This window comes from Rhipicephalus sanguineus, chromosome 6 (assembly GCF_013339695.2).
Source record: "Rhipicephalus sanguineus isolate Rsan-2018 chromosome 6, BIME_Rsan_1.4, whole genome shotgun sequence".
NCBI lineage: Eukaryota > Metazoa > Arthropoda > Arachnida > Ixodida > Ixodidae > Rhipicephalus > Rhipicephalus sanguineus.
This window is the reverse complement of record NC_051181.1, coordinates 159652907-159672195: the sequence shown is the minus strand read 5'-3', so window position 1 is coordinate 159672195 and position 19289 is coordinate 159652907. Positions and strand designations below refer to the sequence as shown.

The window sequence follows — 19289 nt, the reverse complement described above, 5'->3', positions numbered from 1 at the left end:
AATGATGCTAACGGTCACCGTCTTTAACAATATCATGCACAGATATGCCAGAACAATCGAGCTAGATAGAGTGCCTGAAACTAAGCTATACGCAGCTGCTTTAGAAAGTTGTGGACATGCATTTCTTTTTCATGGTATGTTGTAATTGAGGGTGGAAGTTACATTTTACACATAAATTGTGCGTAATGTTTTACAATTTTCTATTTTAGCCCAAAACCCCCCGCAAAGCTTTCCATAATATTTAATCATGATGCAGGCAACACGCACTCTTCAACTTGAGGTGAGGCTTCACTGCAGTGAAAATTTCCCCTGAATGTTTCACAGCAAAGTGGCCCCATGAGTAAGAGAAACCACCTTTCCAGGAGGGTCATACAGGAAAAAAATACATCTATTCGTTCAATTTGAATACTATGAAATTTCAGCAAATTAAGATTCCAGTTGAAGCAAATCTGCAAACTGTAATATTCGCACTAGCTTAAATTTCATGCGTCAACATGCAATAACAAAGCTGAGGCTGCAAGAGACATGACCCACATAAATAAAAAGATACAATTGCTGGCCGACAGCACTTACAGTGATGTGACTGAGGAATTTTGCATTTTGAGACTGTGAGAACGTGCTGCTAAAGAGTGCCTCGAATGCCTCCCGAACTGGGGACAACAGAAGCTTGATGTCAACAGGCTTGAAGCCACCGAGCAGGTCACTGCTGTCACTCTGCTGACTCATGTTGAGCACCACTAAAGGATGACCTGCATGAAGGAAACACAACCAACGATGTAAGGACCTGTTGCATATAAAATCAGCCCTTCCTGGTCGAGATGATTTTGTATTAGATTTAGGACAAAATCACCAATGGTGAACAATGCAATCTGAGAAATTATCAATAAAAAGATGTGAAGACATTGTGAGCTAAAGGCACAGTGTTCTTAAAAAACAAATAGCAAAATAGCATACATTATAACAAGAACCAGTATACTTAAAATAAACATTTATAGATTCCTATACTGCTGAGTAAAATTCCTATATGTTTGCATGTAAAACAATGTAAAAGACCTAGAAGGACTCAGAAAGCACCCAGAAAGGACCCAGAAGCAGCATGGATGCAGCACACACTTGTTCTGTTTCTTGCAATGTTTTTTTACACGATGATCACTGAATAACTAGTTCACTTTGTCTTCTGCTTCAATGAACTTTATGTGCTTGATAAGTTAATGGACTAATAACACAACTCCAGTGAATAAAGAAGCCTGTACTTCCTGTGCCCACCTGTGAGCTCGGCTAGGTGCTGAACAGCTGCCGTCTTTCCGACACCTGTCTCGCCAACAAGCAACACTGGTTCCTCGCTGGCTACTGCAGCTGCCAACTGCTCCATCAACACCAAGGCATGCCGTGTCCCAGCAAATGTGCTTCGTTTTGTAGCTGTTGACAATGATTCTCTAGCTTGAGATTTTCGCCGTTGCAACACAACACGACCCACAGTCACTGATGATGCAGTCTCTTTGACATCTGGCTTGATCATCGTGCAAAGAAAAAGTGCCTGAAAAGATTCGATTGAGCACTGTGAGCTGCATAAGAAGGATACAACACAAAAACATTTTTCAATGCAGCAGAATGTGTCCAAAAATGAGGTGACACCTTTTCAGATGTATTGGGAAGATAATGAGATGATACAATATTAAAAATGTTAACATTCTTTGGGGTGTATGCTGTCCCAGTGAGCCCATCCTGTCCCTTGGTATGGGCTCACGATAATGCACACGAAGCAGAAACTGGGTCAACAAGCGATTAATTGGCTATTATACATACCACAAATCCCTCCCAAGTTTGTGTGTGCGCTTTAGTGGACATAAAGGCAGAAACCTTCAAATTGAACTTGCACAGCGCAGCCTAAAGTGACATCACATAGTTAAGGTTTTTGAGGTCACACACGTGATATCTGTATCTTGACGAAACATGTTGCTCATAGGGCTAAGCAAATGAAACACAATATAAAACAAAGTGTCATAAACAAGTTTTCAACACTGCTGACATGGTAATGAAACAACGAAATCAACATTATCATTGAAATTATATTTTTCAAACAGCCAGATTATTCCAAACGTTTTAGCTGCCCCGTCTATCTTTGAAAAATAAAATCAGTGACCGCATTTGAATGGAAGAATGTCACTGCCTGCATGTGCATCAGCCAAAATCTGCCCGCTCGATATTAGTTGTGCAAGTGTGGACCTGTGACTTGGTCAGCCCAAGGAGTGCTCCACACTGCTGAGCCAGAGCCTGCCTCTTGGTGGGATCCCGGATGCTCTGGCAGAGGCAGTCCATCGTATCCTGGAATGTGTTCTCAGCAGCCTGTGTTCCCTCCAAAGAGAAGCCACGCAACACAAGGCGCTGACAGAGCTTCAGCAGGTCCCTGCATACCAACACACACCCATCAGGATCCTTCGTGAATTTATCGCAGGATGAAATTTTTCAGGCCCAGAACAACACTCAATACACAGCATACCATCGACTGAATTATCTGGGCCAATAACATAGCAGGGGTCGCTCATATCAGGGAAATTGATGTTACAATGCACAAGCTGATCATCCTGTTAGCACATAAGGCTGCACATGATGATTATTATAGTAGAATCTCGGTGATACGAATCTCAAGGGGAAGAGAAAATATTCGTATCACCTTAAAATTCGTATCACCAAAAAACTAGCGAAATCCGTTTTCAAATCACAGTATATGCACAAAACATTTCTTTCCGTCGAAAGAACTCAAGTATGTCATTCTGGGACATGCGCGAATGGACCAATAAGGGACGGCGCAGCTAGCCGCTGCGAACGCGTGCGTCAAAGCTTCACGTGAGTGCTGAAATCGGCTCCACCATAGTCATAAGCAAACGACAGGAACACTGAAACGCTTTGTGCCTTTTTGCCTTTAATCTACCACTGCCTCAGCCGCGTACCTTCAAAGCTGCGTAGTCGCTATCAATAATCGCGTCAATTGCAACCGCGGTTTCGTGCGCAACGGCTGCGGCAGGCCCGTAGCCACGGGGGGGCCCAGGGTCCCCCCCCCCCCCGAAATTTTTATGACACATGGCGTTTTATCGAAAATAAATAATGAAAATAGTAGGTGTTTTTCTCAAATAGTCAAGGCTTTCAGCAAGTGGGCCCCCCCCCCCAAAAAAAAATTCCTGGCTACGGGCCTGGGCTGCGGAAAATCGTAGTTCCGTTTTCAATTCGTGTGCGCTGGCCACGCACGTGGCTTCAAAACTATGCAGTTGCTATCTATGATCGCATCTGCTGCGGAAGCAGCATCGCTTTGACTCGGTGAGCATTGGATGCACATGTATTTTCGAAGTTTTGTCACCGCCGTACACGATCGTGTTGATAGCGACTGCGGTTTCATCCACAGCGGTTGTGGCAAACAATAACCCCAGTTCTGACTGTGTGTGTGCTGGCCGCGCGTACTTCCGAAGCTTCCAGAGCCACTGCTCTCGGCCATCACTCGACGGTTTCAGTACCCAATTTCGTATCACCCGTCGCGACATGGAAAAGTGTTCGGAACATCTTAGTTTTGGCCCACTGGACACAATGAAATTCAGACAGGGAATTTTGCGAATTCGTATCAGACAGGTTCCTATCACCGAGATTCTACTGTATTACTGTTTTTAATGCTTTCTCTGGTTCTGCCTTTTCAGCCAAATATCAAGCACACTGCTTGAACAGAATGTACACAGAAAGTGACGTCCTCCCAGTAAGAAATGTGGCCAACCAAGCATATCAACAGCCTGCCTTTTGTCAGCCCACACTACATGCACAGAATGTGAAGCAGAAGGTGAGAGCAAGAATGCTTCTCTCGAAGAACAGTTCAGCTCATGCTGCCTCGTCTACACTTACAAAGTAACACGTCAGCAATGCTTTCTACTAGGCTTGTGCAAACAGTAAATTTTAGGTTTGAAGCGAATTAGAAGCCAATAGTGACTTGGTCGATTAATTTCCAATCAAATTCGAATAGCATATATCACATATAAAGAAAAATGCGCATATTTGACATGACCCAACTAACCTGCAGAATATTTTTTTTTAATTGAAACAAGGCATGTGCAAATGTTGTTCTTTCTGGTTCAAAGCGAAGTGAATAAACTTTGAATAGTAGCAGGTTTTGACTTTCGGTAGAATGCAAGTGATAACCTGTAAAATATGTCACGTGTTAAAGTTTACTATACTTAGAGCATATAAACCAGTATAACAAGCTTTTAAACTTAAAATACGATGAATCGATGTGAGGATAATATGTTCATTTAACCTTGAAGTGAGGCTTCGTGGCAGTGCGGATTTCCCCTGGATAGATGTATTCACGGCATAGCATCCCTCCAATGCAGTGAACCCACCTTTACAGGGGGGTTACATGCGGACTAATATGCACCTATTCGTTCATTTCAAATACTTCGAAATTTCCAATAACTTAAATTTGAATCAAAGTGAATTCGAATACTATAATATTCATTAGAATATTCGAAGTGCTCGAATATTCGCACAAGCCTACTTTCTACTATCAAGACTTACAGCATGCTCAGTATGAGAAAAGGCCTCTTGCCAGTGGTGCCCCTCACAAGTCACACTTACCAGAGGACTCTGACATTTACAAGCACGGACAACTGAAGATGATAATCAACTTGCACTCTTTTAATTTCTGTACATTCATGGGACTTGCCTCTGAGAGATGGTTCGCCGCACTGGTGAGCCAGGTTCACGAAGAAAGTGAAAGAGATCAAGAAGGCGTCCTGCCATTGGCTCCAGCTGAGGCCAGTAATGGACAATCATCTGCATACCACAAACAACACAACTTAAACATATACAGGCAGAAAGCAAAGGCAGACGAATAGCAGTTTTAATTCTTAGTTGTCTTTAATGTTAATGGCCCATGGGGATAAATCGTATGATTTCAATAAACCTTATTTTATTAGGAGAGACAAAGAAGGAAAGACAGGAAGGTAACAAGGGGGACAGAAAGACTTAAAATAAATAGGAAGAGTATGCACACAGCTGCAAAGTAACAACCACAGACATAGTTACAATGTGACAAAGCATTCACAGGCGGTCATGAAGTTCCATTACCTTCAATAAATGCAGGTGTCCTTTTGTGGACTCACACATGACAGAGGCAAAGGCAGGAAGGAGGAGGAGCCCGAGATCTTCAACATCCTCCCCCCCCCGCATTTTGTGTGCATATATATCGCACTAGTACATAATCAATTGCATGTAATTGATCCCTTGCAATCAATTATGCTACTTTTCTTATTCAGTAATGGTCACTGTAATAAAAATTACCTTTTTCTGTAATAAATGCAACCACTACTTTATTTGCAAGACAAGCTTGTGACAGGAGATGTTGCTTTTGTATTTGGCGTGAACTACAGTAGTGTGCCCAAACTACAGTGTGCTCATGAAACATAGCAGCCTGATTGCTGCATTTGACAGGCAAACCTGAGCTCTCTGTATCCGTTTCCTCAGCCTAAGGTCAAGCTGCATGGCCTGTGCTGTCGGCACCGCAATCGGCATCTCACTATGGTTGCATGTTTCCACTTTCATTTGGCGGCTCCCGACTTTTGTTATACAAAATCGCTATCCGTGCTCTGGCATTCGCGCCCTTACTGAAAGTTCATTGCATCATGGAAGGATGTGGCTCAGCAACCATGTACATGCAGCCCCTGGCACATAAGTGTGCCTGAATATTTCACAAGAAACTGCTACAAGGTACTGTGTAATTGCAACTGGACTTTTGTCTTTTCTTTACATTTCTTTATTTATTTATTTAATTTTATCTAGAACATGCCTAGGCGAGCACTTAGTGGCAAAATAATTCCCTGGTGTTTGGGGAAGATAATAGATGCAAAGATGGCAGCATGATGTCCCCATAGCGTAGCGCTATCCTGTTTGAGACTGAGAAAAGCGATCAGCATTTAAAACTTGATCATGTAAGTATCCATGTTACTTAACAGAGATCTATACTGTATCCCCTAAATCTAATGGTCTCGTGCCAAGCAGGCCTCACAGACTACCACTGCATAAAATTCAGATTAGCTGATTTTATGCAACTACCCCAGCAGGCATAGAACCCATGGCTTCATGCTCAGCAGGAAAAGCCTACAGGTACCAAGCCACTAATGCAGGTGAAAAGCGGCATGGACGGATGTGCTTACGTTATGAAGTTCCTGGCGGGAGGGATGCTGCAGATGAACAATGGACCACAAAGCCTCGGTGGCCAGAGTGACTGGATGGACTGATCCGCGGTGTGTGGCCACCAACTGGAAGCCAGCTGCCCTCGTTGGCAGACCTGGCACTGTGCCCGATTGCAGCACTGCCAGCAAAAGGCTTGACACATCAGGGGAGGCTCTCTCCAGGTCCTCCAACAGCAGCCAGCTGCCCTGTAGGGTGAGAAAGACATTCAAATCATGTTATAATCTAAGATTAAATGAATTAATATAACATGTCATTACAATTCCTCAACAAATTCTCATAGAAACACCGGCATTAAAGATGTCATTTCAACTAAGCAAAAATTTTCTAGAAGTGAATATGATGAATTATCTTTTTGTTCATAGCGGCAATTCACTGATCATTCCATGCAAATTAGCCTCATTAGGGCAGCATCATCTACAGAAGCCTTATTGTCAGCTATCATACACAGGTGTTGTACAAAAACGAAATGGTACCTCAGCTTAGCTGAGCTACAGTGATGACAGTAAAGCTCAGTTCTACCACTCAAAACCCTCTCATTGCCACAGCACAGGTTCTATTTTGCCCTGCAAAACTTTCATGGTGTGATAAGAGAGTTTCTGAACTGCCATCAGAACCTACCTGGTGCATAGCTCGGGCGAGAGGTCCCTCCCTCCAAACAAACTGGCCAGCCACTTCAGAGCAGACGTAACCACCCACTAGGGTGTGCACATCTGCTTGGTCACCCAGCTGCACGGTCACCAGGGACTGGCACAGCTTGGATGCCAGTAAGCGCACCAGGCTTGTCTTGCCTGCACCTACGGGACCCCGTACCAGGCAGGGTTGGCCCCGAGCCACACATTCTGCCAGGCACCGAAGAGCCTGCCCAGCTGATGGCGCCAACCAGTCCTGCACACAATGAAAACAAAAAAATTAGCACCGCTTGCACTGTCGTGCAAGGCTGGCTCACAGCAGAGCTGCTGGGTACATTTCAGCTTCTCTTGTTAACTATCTGTACAGAATGCTTGGGCGGTGATCGAGCACGGGCCGATTAATGATGATGACCGTTTTCTATCTACGACACATGGCAAACCTTGACCATAACAGCTCTGCTGTGTAGCTCCTAAAGCGCGTATGTGCCACGGAAATTGGGAAACCAGTACTACTTACAATAAAACCTTCTAGCAGGCTAGTTGGTTCATGTCAAACGGGTGCTGTACACGCGAGCACGAAGGAAGGAAGCAGACAAAGAGACAGTGAAGACCGCAGAACTGCGCTCTTTCCTGTCTCTTTTCTGCTTCCTTCCTTCGTGCTCGCGCAGTATTACCACACTGGTCCATTAAAAATTAACAAGGGAACACATGAGTGGCAAACACCAATTAAGATTTTTCTAGCTTCTCTTGTTAACCATCTGTACAGAATGCTTGGGCGGTGATCGAGTGCGAGCCGGTTCATGACGATGATCATTTTTTATCTATGACACTGCAAATCTTGACCATAACAGCTCTGCTGTAAAACCTTTCAGTCACTCATTATGATGGACTACCAATATAAATGCATCAAAGGTATGTCATTTTATTCCAAGGTGTTGCAGACTCCTTTCATTCACCCCTTCAGGGTTTTCGCCGTACATGTACGGACGAAGCTTCCTGGTACCAAAGGGTTTTTGTCGTACGTGTACGGCATAGCGTTTATTTTTAAAACGCGCACTTTTTTCGATCACTTCTCTTGCTTGGCCTGTGCTGCCACACTTCAGGAATACATGGAATTTTTTTCATGCACCGATGTCTTTCCGTTGTATTTTTTTTCGCTTCCCAAAACAGTGCACTGCCTATTGCTTGCCCATCCGAGCGCGTTCGCGGTGCAGCTGGTTTAAAGTGCGCGCCTTTTTCGATCATTTATCTTGCTTGGCATGTGCAGCCACACTTCGGGAATACGTGGAATTTTTTTCATGCGCCGATGTCTCTCCATTGTTGCTTTTTTTATGCTTCGTAAAATGGCGCGCCGGCTATCGCTTGCGCAAGCGAGAGCGCTCGCAGCGCGGTTGGTTTCAAACACGTGCCTTGTCCCATTTCTCTTGCTTGGAATGTGCTGCCACGCTTCGGGAATACGTGTAATTTTTTTAATGCGCCAATGTCTCTCCGTTTTTTTTTTTTTTGCTTTCCAAAGAGGCGCGGCGGCTTGTAGTCTCGCATCAGAACGTGCGCATGCGGTCCGGCTGGTTTCGGTTTCATCCTTCGGGTGGTTTTCGCTTCTTGCGCCCGCAAAGCTGATGGCTGTTTGGTTTCTAATCTCTCAAAGGGTGACCGCATGTTACTCTCTCGTTTATTGCTCCCCGGCGCGCGATTACATCTGTTTCCGTGCGGCGCTAACTTACACAAACGACGTCGCCGTGATTGCATTTTCTGTTTCGGGGTCTCGGAAAAACTAACTACATCTTGTTGGCGATAAGACGAAGTATTACTGTAGCTTTTTCACTTGTTTTGCTTTCCGGACGGGTGCACAACCATAGTTTTCTTCCGTGCGCTCACTGACGCAGTTCGCTTACACTATGGAAGCGCGCGCCGGTTGCGCTGCTACCGGTGAGTCGAGCAGCGATTCTTCCTATGCGGACTATTCCCCAAGTGCCGAATCAGAATCTGATTCATTGGATTTCAGTTCGTCAGACGAGGATTTTTTGACAAGTTCAGACTGCGATGACGACAAAAGAGCGACATCTGAAATGCGTGCACGGCGAGCCATGCTTTAAAGACTATCACACACTGAAAAGTTTTTAGTGTTAGAGTGCGAACATTTTTAACCGGAAACGTACTCTGGTGCGCTTATTTTTGTATGTTTGTGAGCTATGTTCAATACAATGCATAATTTTTATTCATAAAAAACTGTGAAGCTTTTTTTTTTTTTAGGATTCTGCTTGATTTTACTACGAATAAACCATATGTATGTAACAACAAAACTGACTTTTTTGTCACTTTACGGTCACAAAAAAAAATTTTAAACAATCTTTTTCTTAAATAGAATTGTCTGAAGAATTTAATTCAGCACCAAAAAAACTACACATTTTTGGACTGGGTTTCGCAAAAAAATTCGACCCTCAAAGGGTTAAAGGGGTGGTGACACCAAATTTTGAGTCTATAAAAAGCCTGCTGTAGGCTTCCTCTGTATGCAAGGACACTCAGCATAAAGTGCTGGACACAGCAAATATATTTTAATTCGCTCCCAAAGTTTACCTAAATTCTCATTCTCGCATTCGAGACTCATCGCTAGCGCGACTGACACCAACGTCACTGTGTAGGAAGTGTAGAAAAAGATTTAGTGACATCAGACCATATTAGAGAGATTTGCAATGAGCGGTGACCCACAGCTCCGCTGCACCAGGCAAGCCAAGAGAGCATTGGCTCCGAACTTACACTAATTTTTTTCTCAGCGTGTTGCCGAAGTAGGCAAACTTGCTCGCATTTTGCGAAGTGCTTCACATCGTCAGGCAAACCTGTGAAGGTGACTAGAAAATTTTAGTTTGTTCGCACACTTCTTTGCTTTAGCATACCGGGTTACCATAGCCGTAAACGTGAGACGAGATAGGTGGGGCCACCTGGCAATGCTAAGATGAACCAGGCAAGCACGGAATTGTTGCAGAAATCTAATGTATTCTACTTCTCTGCTCGTGTTTATTCTCGGCAGCGACGTAGTTCCAAAAGCATCGCCTTTCTGAACATTTTTTTCATCACGGTCACTCAGCAAAAACAAAGAAACGCACCTATAATTGTGGTTCCCCGAAGCGTCACACAAGATGTCGATACCATCATCCGGTAATTTAGTACTCCGCAAAGATCTCTGCGCATGCCGGAATTCCGTACCCACTAATATTCTCTATTAGAGAATTTTAGCGAGTTTTGAAGGCATCTGGACAGTTGCTCGCGTGTGTATGCAAGAGCAGGCGATGTAGCACTGCGTGCGTCACAGCTTTGTGAGCCCACATGCTCAAGCTACCTACACCGTGATGTCACTGTCCAACTCAACGTCCAGAAACCAAAACCGGAAGTTGTTCACAAAAATAAGGTGACATAAAATTATTTAGCGAGAATATACATGAATCTTGAAGTGTATATCATGCTTCCTAGAGCAATAAGAAATGTTTGCAAGAAAGAGCGCGCAAGCCACAAATTTGATGGCACCACCCCTTTAAGACATAGTCAAGGATGTACGGTCACAGCTTTTACATTTTATAGTATCTGTAGCGACAGAGAAGAGGCTGACACCCGTGTTGCCCTGGTTGAACACTTCTTCCTTCTTTTATTGCGTGCTCTCGAGCAGCCCCGCCTTACGCCCGCTTCTTCGCACATCTTGTGCGCGGCATGGCGTTTCCCGCCAACGTTTTCCCGCGGTAGATTCAACATACTCCCGGGGTCGCGCTGTGGTCGTTTGCTTGCAACAGGTACGGCCAACTAGCAGTGCGCCGGACTTGCCGGTGGTTTGGGTGGGCGTGTTCGAAATACCTGTTGATGCCGTCCCTGCCTGGAAACGCCTCGACCACTCTGACGAATTCCCACTGCAGCGCTGACACGCTGTCGTCATTGACATTGACGAAGACACAAACGCGCAGTCGCGACGAAGACGATGGCTCGCAGCGATCGGAGCGCTCGAGGCGCAAGCCTTCTTTCTTTGTTTTCACAGTCGGAAAAGCTCCTTGTGTTTCACACGCCTTCGCGAGTCCGACATGGTGGAACCATGCCAACAGTCGCAAGTTCTTGCTGGTAGCCCCTCGACGTGCTTGCTGTTTGGGAGGTGCGATCGTGTCAGCGCCCGTGCTTCTTCGGGTTCCACGCAGAGTTGCGTTACAGGATGGTCATCAACTGTCACGCCTCCCTGATCTTGAGATGTCAGGGAGAGGCAACGTGGAATGCGAAGGCCAGAAAGCTGAGGATGTTCCGATGCCGTCTTCTTCCACAAGTCCTCGACGTCAGGTGGTAGAGGCTCCTCGCAATCGATGCCTTTATCGAGCATGTCGTCCAAAGATGCTTCACCGTATTCGTGGGATGAGGCATCGAACACGGCGCGGACCTTTGTAGGCACGGCCTCACGTCGGACTACCGCATGATGAGGCAGGTAGTAGACGGTCTGTCCAAGGGGTGGAGACGGCACTACTCGCTCTGCATGGCCTTCATCAAAGCACTCGCTGGTGGTGGCATGGTACTCCTTCAGAAATTCTGGGTCATGTTCTAACCGCTGAAGCTGACGCTTGAGTCTGGTTTCAGCCACACTTCGGTTACTACAAGACGTAAGACCTTGCGTCTTGATCATGAGCGGTATTACGTAGCGTCCTGCGTTCTTGTGTACTGTGCTACGAAAGTAGACTAGCGCTGGGTGCTGGCTGACGTCGTCTTCTTGTCCGTCAGTTATACCGATGGCGTCCAAGCACCACATCTCTGATACGTCTCCAGGTCGGACTTCAGTGCGCCAGTCATCGGAACAAGCCAGGAACAAGGCAGTTGCACTGATGTTACGCGGTGTCGAAGGATGGTAGACGTTAGCGCACATTCCTTGAATGACCCAGCCAAATATGGTCTCAACTGCACACAGATCTAAAGGTCCCGAATTCGGCACCAAAAATGTAGCAACAGAGAAGAGGCCGACACCCGTGTTGCCCTGGTTGAACACTTCTTCCTTCTTTTATTGCGTGCTCTCGAGCAGCCCCGCCTTACGCCTGCTTCTTCACGCGTCTTGTGCGCGGCATGGCGTTTCCCGCCAACGTTTTCCCGCGGTAGATTCAATAGTATCTGCTCATAAATAATAAATAATAATTTATTATATACAGTTAATTGCATACAGTCGAGCCCGACTATATCGAACCCGTTTATATCAAATTATCCCGTATATCGAACAATTTCTAAACACGGTAAATTTACATTGAGAATATATAGCAAAAGTTACTGTTACATCGAACGAAAATAGCAACGACAACCGATATATCAAACTCCATGTGCCTCAAAAGTGCCCCAGCAAGTTGGCTTTCCCTCGCGGTGGCGGGGAAAACTGCCGGCACCACCCTAGAAAAAGTGGTTTAGACCCGGTTGTGCACGGGCGAACACCCCCCTGCAAGAAATGATCCTGGCCCGCTCTCAGCGCTTACAGCCAATCAGAGGCCGTCATGCTTTCTCCGAGGTACAGAGGCGGTAGAAGTGAGCGCCATTTTTTCTTTCTTTATGCTTGTGTGCCTGCTGCTGCCTGTTTTCCTCGAGTCCTCATTCAGCGTGGTCCGTGTTGGTGGTGTTGCCTGTTGGTGCTCTGTGAACCTTCGTGTCGGCAGGGAGCTTAAGATCGACTTGCTCGGAGCTCTTTCTATGTTGAGTAGATCGTGGGCAGATGTCACGAAGGAGACGATCCAGAACTGCTTTAGGCGTGCCGGCTTCCGCACGCCTGGTGATGACACCCCAAATTCCGATGACAGCACTGAAAACACCGCAGGTGTTTCCGCCGAAGTTTGGAGCGAGCTGGCAGAGTTCCCGGGAGCTATCGACGGATCGACATTCGACGAGTTCGTCAGTGCGGACGATGATGTCGCCATCATGGGTGAGCTACAAGATGAGGACTATGTTGCAGACGTCGTGCCGACCACGAGCCAAAGCGACAACAATAAGGAAATTGACGATGGCCCATTGCCTACATCCTCCGAAGTGATTAGTGCACTTGCGTTGGTCCGGCGCTATTGCTTGAATGTGGAAGGTTGCAGCCTCAGCTGCTCCGACTCGTTGGACAACGTGGAGGCGTGTGTGCTGTCGCAGGCAGCAAAGTCGTTGACACAGAAGAAAATCCAGGACTATTTTGTTCCAAAGTAGGGCACGCAAGTAAGCCACCATATTAATAAAGTACTTTTCTTATTGTTATGTGCCTTTGTGTCAAAATCCTATAGCGGGCCTATATCGAATTATGCCATATATCGAACTAATAAACGTTCTTTGGCGAGTTCGATATACCCGGGTTCGACTGTATTATATATGTTGTTTTATGTGGGGTTACTGCTGAAGGCTGAATGACATGGAAGCATCAGGAAAACAGGGAAAAGGAGCTTAGTGCATTTTTCCTGTGCCACCTGTCAGCTCCTGATACCAGCAACCACAAACATTGCAACAATGCAGCACACTGGAAGAAATGGTGCACACACTCCCCACAATGTTAAACAGTAGCTTCGAAGACAATCCATTGGTATTTTTGTAGAAAGACTTTATAGGAGTCAACTGTTTTACATTTAATGAAAATGATTAAGTACACTGTAACAAGAAAGTGTCTTTGTGAGGACGGCACTATTATTTAAGAACATGCAAGGTGTCTACAGTGAACTGGGGAACCCATAGGTTGCTGGCATGCAGTTGGACTCACATGATGGAAAACTTGAGCAGTAGCCTTCTCTGGAATCGCCCTCTGCTGCAGTAGAAGACCTGAGACACAGATCACACCTGGACTCAAATCTGAACTGGTCAGTGGCCATCCCGGTCTGTCAGATGTTGGGGGCCATGATGGTGGGCGAAGGGCTCCAAGAGCAATCTCTGTGGATAACCTGCATGCAGCAATACAAGCATGGTCAATAAAATCCAGCCTCGTTCTGTTCCCTTTAAAATGTTCTAAAAATAACCTTTTTAAAAAACAAGAGTGATTCTATCTATATAAAGAGCCTCAAGCATGCAGCCCAATGTTGGAACAAAGCTGGAAGCCGGAGAGTTCCTATTTATTCATGGAAAGAATACGCTGCCGGCAGAATGAGGCTGGAAAGAAAGGACGACGAAGATGGGATGATGCCTTCATGCTTGTTTCATTCCATATTTTCTGTAGAACTTGGTGGTGCACAGGGTAACTCATCAAGGCATGTCTCTTTCGCGGCCATGGCTTGCTTTTCAGGCTAGTTTTTGGTCAAAACCAACGAGGCTTATTCTGCAGCCTCATGTTTGTGAAAGTTATGGGATTTCATGCACATTGCGTTATCTTCAAGGCTGTGGCACCTCGGCTCATGAGATGTTTACATGCGCAGTCGCAAGAGGGGCTGCATCAGAAAGGACATTTCACCGTTTCCACTGCCTTTCCCACCCTGCTGCTTTGAAGTTGATGAGAACCCCCGTTCCCTCCTTCCCCTATTCTGGGGAGACGCCTCCTCTCAGCTCTGGAAATGCGCACGACTTTCTGGATGCTTTTGTGTTTTCGGACTTGCGAAGTGCGCCCGAATGCATTTCACTCAAGCCAGCAGAACTACCGTCCACCGTCATCACCCTTGCAGTGCTCCAGCCTTCGAGTGTGACCTACCGCCCCAGGGCCAAAGCACGAAGCCACATGAGGTGAGCCAAGCCATTATCACTCCCTTGATGTGTGCTTCCCATATCATTGTTGTTTTCCCTCCAGTTATGCAGAACACTTCGCCGCTGAGGTGTTTGTGTTAATTTAATGTGCTATTAGCAGGCCTGAAACTCGCCACGGTTGCAACTCTACACACACCGGGGTATAGGGGGTCACAGCTCTAAACTGTTAGGGGCTGCTGCACAAGTGCTAGCCTGTGGCTTCCACTCAGCTAGAGTGCAGTGCGATCCAGAGAAGGGTAAAGTTCGCACACAGGAACCTGTGTGGGATTTTATAATAGCTCCTATAAAGTAGATCTTTTTGCTGCAAAAGAAAATCGTACAAAAAAAATGTGGTCATACTGAGGACCTTACAGTTATGCCTCCTTTCGTTACATGACAATCTGCAAAACAGTGGCAACACAGTCCACTTACCTTAAGTCTGTCTGCAGCACTTCCGCATCTGGCAACAGTTGCTGAAGAAGTGCCCGCTGTTCCGACTCGCCAAGGCATAACAATAGAGCCATGCAGTGTGCTGCATACCTGGGACAAATAATGATAATGCAATTTCACTACGAAATATACGGTGCTAAGAATGTCAAACAACCCAGATAGCTAGCTTCTCTTGTTGCTGCAACTAGTTTTGAAAAGAGGAATCAGACAAAACTAAGTAGGATGCAAGAAGGATTTAAAATAATAAAATTCGGATAATTTGCTGCCTTAGGGACAATAGCAGATTGCCTGCCACTGTCCCCAAAGCGAAGAGTATACAATCATCGCATACTGCCAGTTCCAACATATGGGGCTGAAAATTAGAGGGCAACAAAGAAACCTGAGAAAAATTTAAGGACCACAGAGCATGCAATAGAATGGAAAATGACAGACGTGACATTAAGAGATCGGAAGACAGCAGAATGGGTCGGACAACAAACAGGGGTAGTGAAGGAAAGAAGTTGTCTTTTCAAGGGTTCGTTTTTCTTTGTTAGACACAATATTTATGAGAACTATCAGACAATAATGCCAAGGAAAGTATAGGAGATGTTATTTGTAGTAATTAGGATATAAAGGTGAAGAAAGTAAAGTGGACGAAAAGATAACTTGCCGCTGGTAGAGACCGAACCTGCCAGCGGCAAGTTATCTTTTCGTCCACTTTACTTTCTTCACCTTTATATCCTAATTACTACAAATAACATCTCCTATACTTTCCTTGGCATTATTGTCTGTTAGTTCTCCTAAATAGGGGTAGTAGATATTCTAGTTGACACTAAGTGAAAGAAATAGGCCTGGGCAGACCGTGTAATGCGTAGGACGGACAACAGGTGGTCAGCTCATGATACTTCACGACCTGCGAAATGGCGTGGCAGCCCGGTGATGCTGTCGCCACCTCGCAGATCAAGCCTCAGTGCATACCCCCCACAGCCACTTCAGCGGCTGTGGTAAGCAGAGTTAAAGGGGCCATGCAACACTCTTCCAAGTAATCATCAAATGGCTTCATTAAAAGATCTTAGTGCCTCATGAATCGACTGCAGCAAAAATCTTTAAGATCCGTCAAGTACTAGCGGAGGTACAGGAATTTTTTTGCACGCTTCAAGCACCTTCTCTCTCCTTTCGTACTAGCAAGCGCGCTGAAAGCTACACAGGGACAGGGATGACAAGGGGCCAAGAAGATGCGTCCCTTCATCCTTGAGCACTTTCTTTTCTGTTTTTCTTTGAACGCACGGCTTGCTTTCAGTGTGATCGCGAGCGCACAAGCACGTGGCGGCATCTTGTGGCGGCCGTGGTAACTACGCAGTTCACGATGCTCAAATCAGCCAATGGCCGTGGATTTTGGCTTTACGGCGCGGTCACTTGGGTTTATGGCATCATTAGTCAAGAGAAGAGAGAACTATTTCTAGCTGACTTTGAGAACTAATCGTAAATTCCAGGCCACGTGCTCAGCAATAATGTTTGGCTCACGTGTTCTCAGGAGCCTCGACTGCCGATTGGCAGCATTTTCTGACAATGCTGAAAAAGTGTTGCAGGGCCCCTTTAAGGCCTCAAAAATGAAGTGTTCAGGGAACCTATCAGGAAACTTACTAGCAAGATGTAAGTAATCAATGAACCTACCAGCGAACAAGTGTTGATGAGTGCTTGAGGAAAGGCAGCAAAGGTGTCCAGTCCCAGCGTCGAGCAAGGTGGCTGGGCTGCTGGCACAGCAATTGCCAGATACAACGCACCACATTCAGTGGCACAGAGGTAGTGCGAGGCCTCTTGGCAGGCGGAGCACCACCTTCCACCTCGAGCTCACTCTCCCTCAGTAGCCTTGGCAAGTTGCATTGTTGTTCAAGGTACGCATCCACAAACAGCGCAGCAGTTGGGTACCTCGAAATGAGGCGCCCAAGGGCCACACAAAACTGTTCTTTGTCATATGAACGCAGAATGGAACGTGCCAGAAGCTCAGTCAACAAAGGCAGACACAACTGAGCAACCAAGTCTGTACAGCTGCGCTGGTGCAGCAGTGATGCCAGACGATCCAGCAGTGCTGCACGAGATGACGGGCTCCAGTCCTGTCACACACAAAAAGAGGTCCATTAGCATATGAAGCCAAACAGATAATGAAGTAAAGGAAAATTTTAGGTAAATTATCTGTAGTTTTGATCGAAGTGTAACTATAAAGCAAAGGTAAATGAAAGGGGACCAATAACAAATTGTTGCAGTGGGAGCAGAGCCCACAAACAGTGCATGCAGTGCATATTACAGTGCACATTATGGGTGCACCTGCATTTACAGTTGTACTACGGTGTTGACTGCTCCTCCATCCACTTGCTTGAGTATGCATGTATGTGTACAAGATTTAACCCTGGATGTGTTGGCCAGCAGCCCCAAACGGTCATGGTGGCTTGATGACAATGTGTAGTACATGAATATTTAAGAGCAGGCATACGACCAATAAACCCTTGCGTATTACCTAAAGGCATCAAGCCTACTGGAGTCAAGACCGTTGCTATGAGATGAATGGAAGGAAGGGACACTGATTGAGGGGCTTGCTTTTGACATGCGTAACCACATGATGCCAAAAAGAGCAGAGGAGAAGTTATTTGTAGCTTTAAGTGAGGTGCAAGACATATGTAAGAGGAAGGAAAATGAAAATGGGCAAACAAAAAAAAAGTTGGGCCAGCGAGAGGTTCCAATCTCATCACGTGGAGGTTGTGGCTCTTTTTATTCATTATCCGTTATCATAAAATTTGTACATGTAAATTAAAGCTACAGATAAGTTCTACTGGGCTTTGCTTCACTTCATTTGGTTGGGTCTAACAAAAACAGGCTCCCTGATCAATTCCCTTTCTAAAAGTCTATAAAGCCGTGTTTGTCGTAGAGAAATGAGTATATTTCAAATAGTGTGTAGCAGTTAGAGGTGCCCTTAATATCCTACAGGGACTCAGAAATGCTTGCTACACTACATCATCAGTGGTTTGGTGAAAAAATAATTTATATCACATTATTTCCACAAATCAAACAATTGTGACTTCGACTAGCTATGCAAACCTTCACAGCATTTGCCGGCTCACTGGGGAGAGCCAGCTCAGTTCGTGTATTGCGTCAACCTTTATCAGGAGAAGCACGGCGTTAAGAGCAACAAATGGTAACAACAGCTGCTCAAGTTTCCGAATGTGGTTTCCTAGTTTCATTTACAAGCTTGTATGCCTTAAATTCGTGTATTAGACAGCTTCGAATCGCAACTCATAAAAGAACCCAAAACGCGTCTAGAGGTATGTCTAGAGGTCTACACGTCTAGAGGTACTATTCTCTTGGCATGAAAATAAATGCCGTCTAAATATATGCCGTCCCTTTGGGACGTAAAGCCCCAGCAATTATTATTAATAGATGTCGGCCAGGAGCCAGTTCTCGTTTTACAAGGTCCCAGGATACCACTGCTTGGCGAGTAGTTGAAATTCTAGACACTATGCAGCTAGTTCCAGCACGAGATTCATTCGGCTGTTGCTGACGTCAACACTTTCGTTTCACAAGCACGAGCGAAACTGAACATGAGTGTATTTCAGCGTAAAAGTGCGACACGTGTACTAGAAAAAAGGTTACTTTACAGACCTAATTCAGCGGTGTAGCTCTTAATTGCACATCAATTTCTAAAGCTGTTTATATTACTTGTAGCGCTTCCTGTTGAACTAGTTGATGCATTTTCAGCAGACTTCGCGCCAAAAACACGATCACGAAAGAACACATGAACAGGATGGGCGCACACTTTCGTGGTCAGGTTTTTGGCGCTAAGTTTACTGTTTATATGATATGACATATACGAGCGCGATGCGTAAAAAAAAAAGGGGGGGGGGGGGGTGAGCGCGCGGCGCGTGATACCGCAGTATTGATGCAATGTTATCGAGTCACACTGTCTTTTTCTTCTTCTTTCACGGAACCGTGAGGACTCACCTCTCTACAAAGCCATTGATTCAGCCCCCGACACGGTTTGCCGATGCGCTCACACAGAATAGAGACCGCACATGTCAAGTCATAATTTGAAAGAACGCAGCCACTTGTGTCTTTAAATCTGTCAGCCATATCGCTTGCACATTCGCGAACAACACAATATTCATTTACGATGCATGCATTTTTGTCATCCGTGTTTCACCACACACGTGCGTTTAGCGCATGGTTTCGAGATGGCTTCGAGCGACCAACGCTATTTGGCTTGGCTCGACACGGCTTCACTAGCCTACTTCGAGCCACCATGCTTTCGGACAGTTGGCAGATAGAAAAGCGAAACTA

The 19289-nt window shown here is 45.6% G+C and overlaps 1 protein-coding gene across 1 annotated transcript in view; it reads right to left on the bottom strand.

Annotated features, from left to right (window-relative positions):
- LOC119396912 (midasin) overlaps positions 1-19183 on the bottom strand; it is a 153804-nt gene extending 134621 nt beyond the window's left edge. Inside the window, exons 1-10 of the mRNA XM_037664292.2 lie at positions 18954-19183; positions 16635-17074; positions 14964-15071; positions 13585-13762; positions 6850-7116; positions 6192-6416; positions 4703-4812; positions 2227-2407; positions 1267-1537; positions 574-749 (exon numbers count right to left, since the gene is read on the bottom strand). Coding sequence (XP_037520220.1) covers positions 574-749; positions 1267-1537; positions 2227-2407; positions 4703-4812; positions 6192-6416; positions 6850-7116; positions 13585-13762; positions 14964-15071; positions 16635-17074; positions 18954-19082 — 2085 coding nt within the window. The 5' untranslated portion in view covers positions 19083-19183. The remainder of the gene's footprint in view (positions 1-573; positions 750-1266; positions 1538-2226; positions 2408-4702; positions 4813-6191; positions 6417-6849; positions 7117-13584; positions 13763-14963; positions 15072-16634; positions 17075-18953) is intronic.
- Positions 19184-19289: the final 106 nt, after the last annotated feature.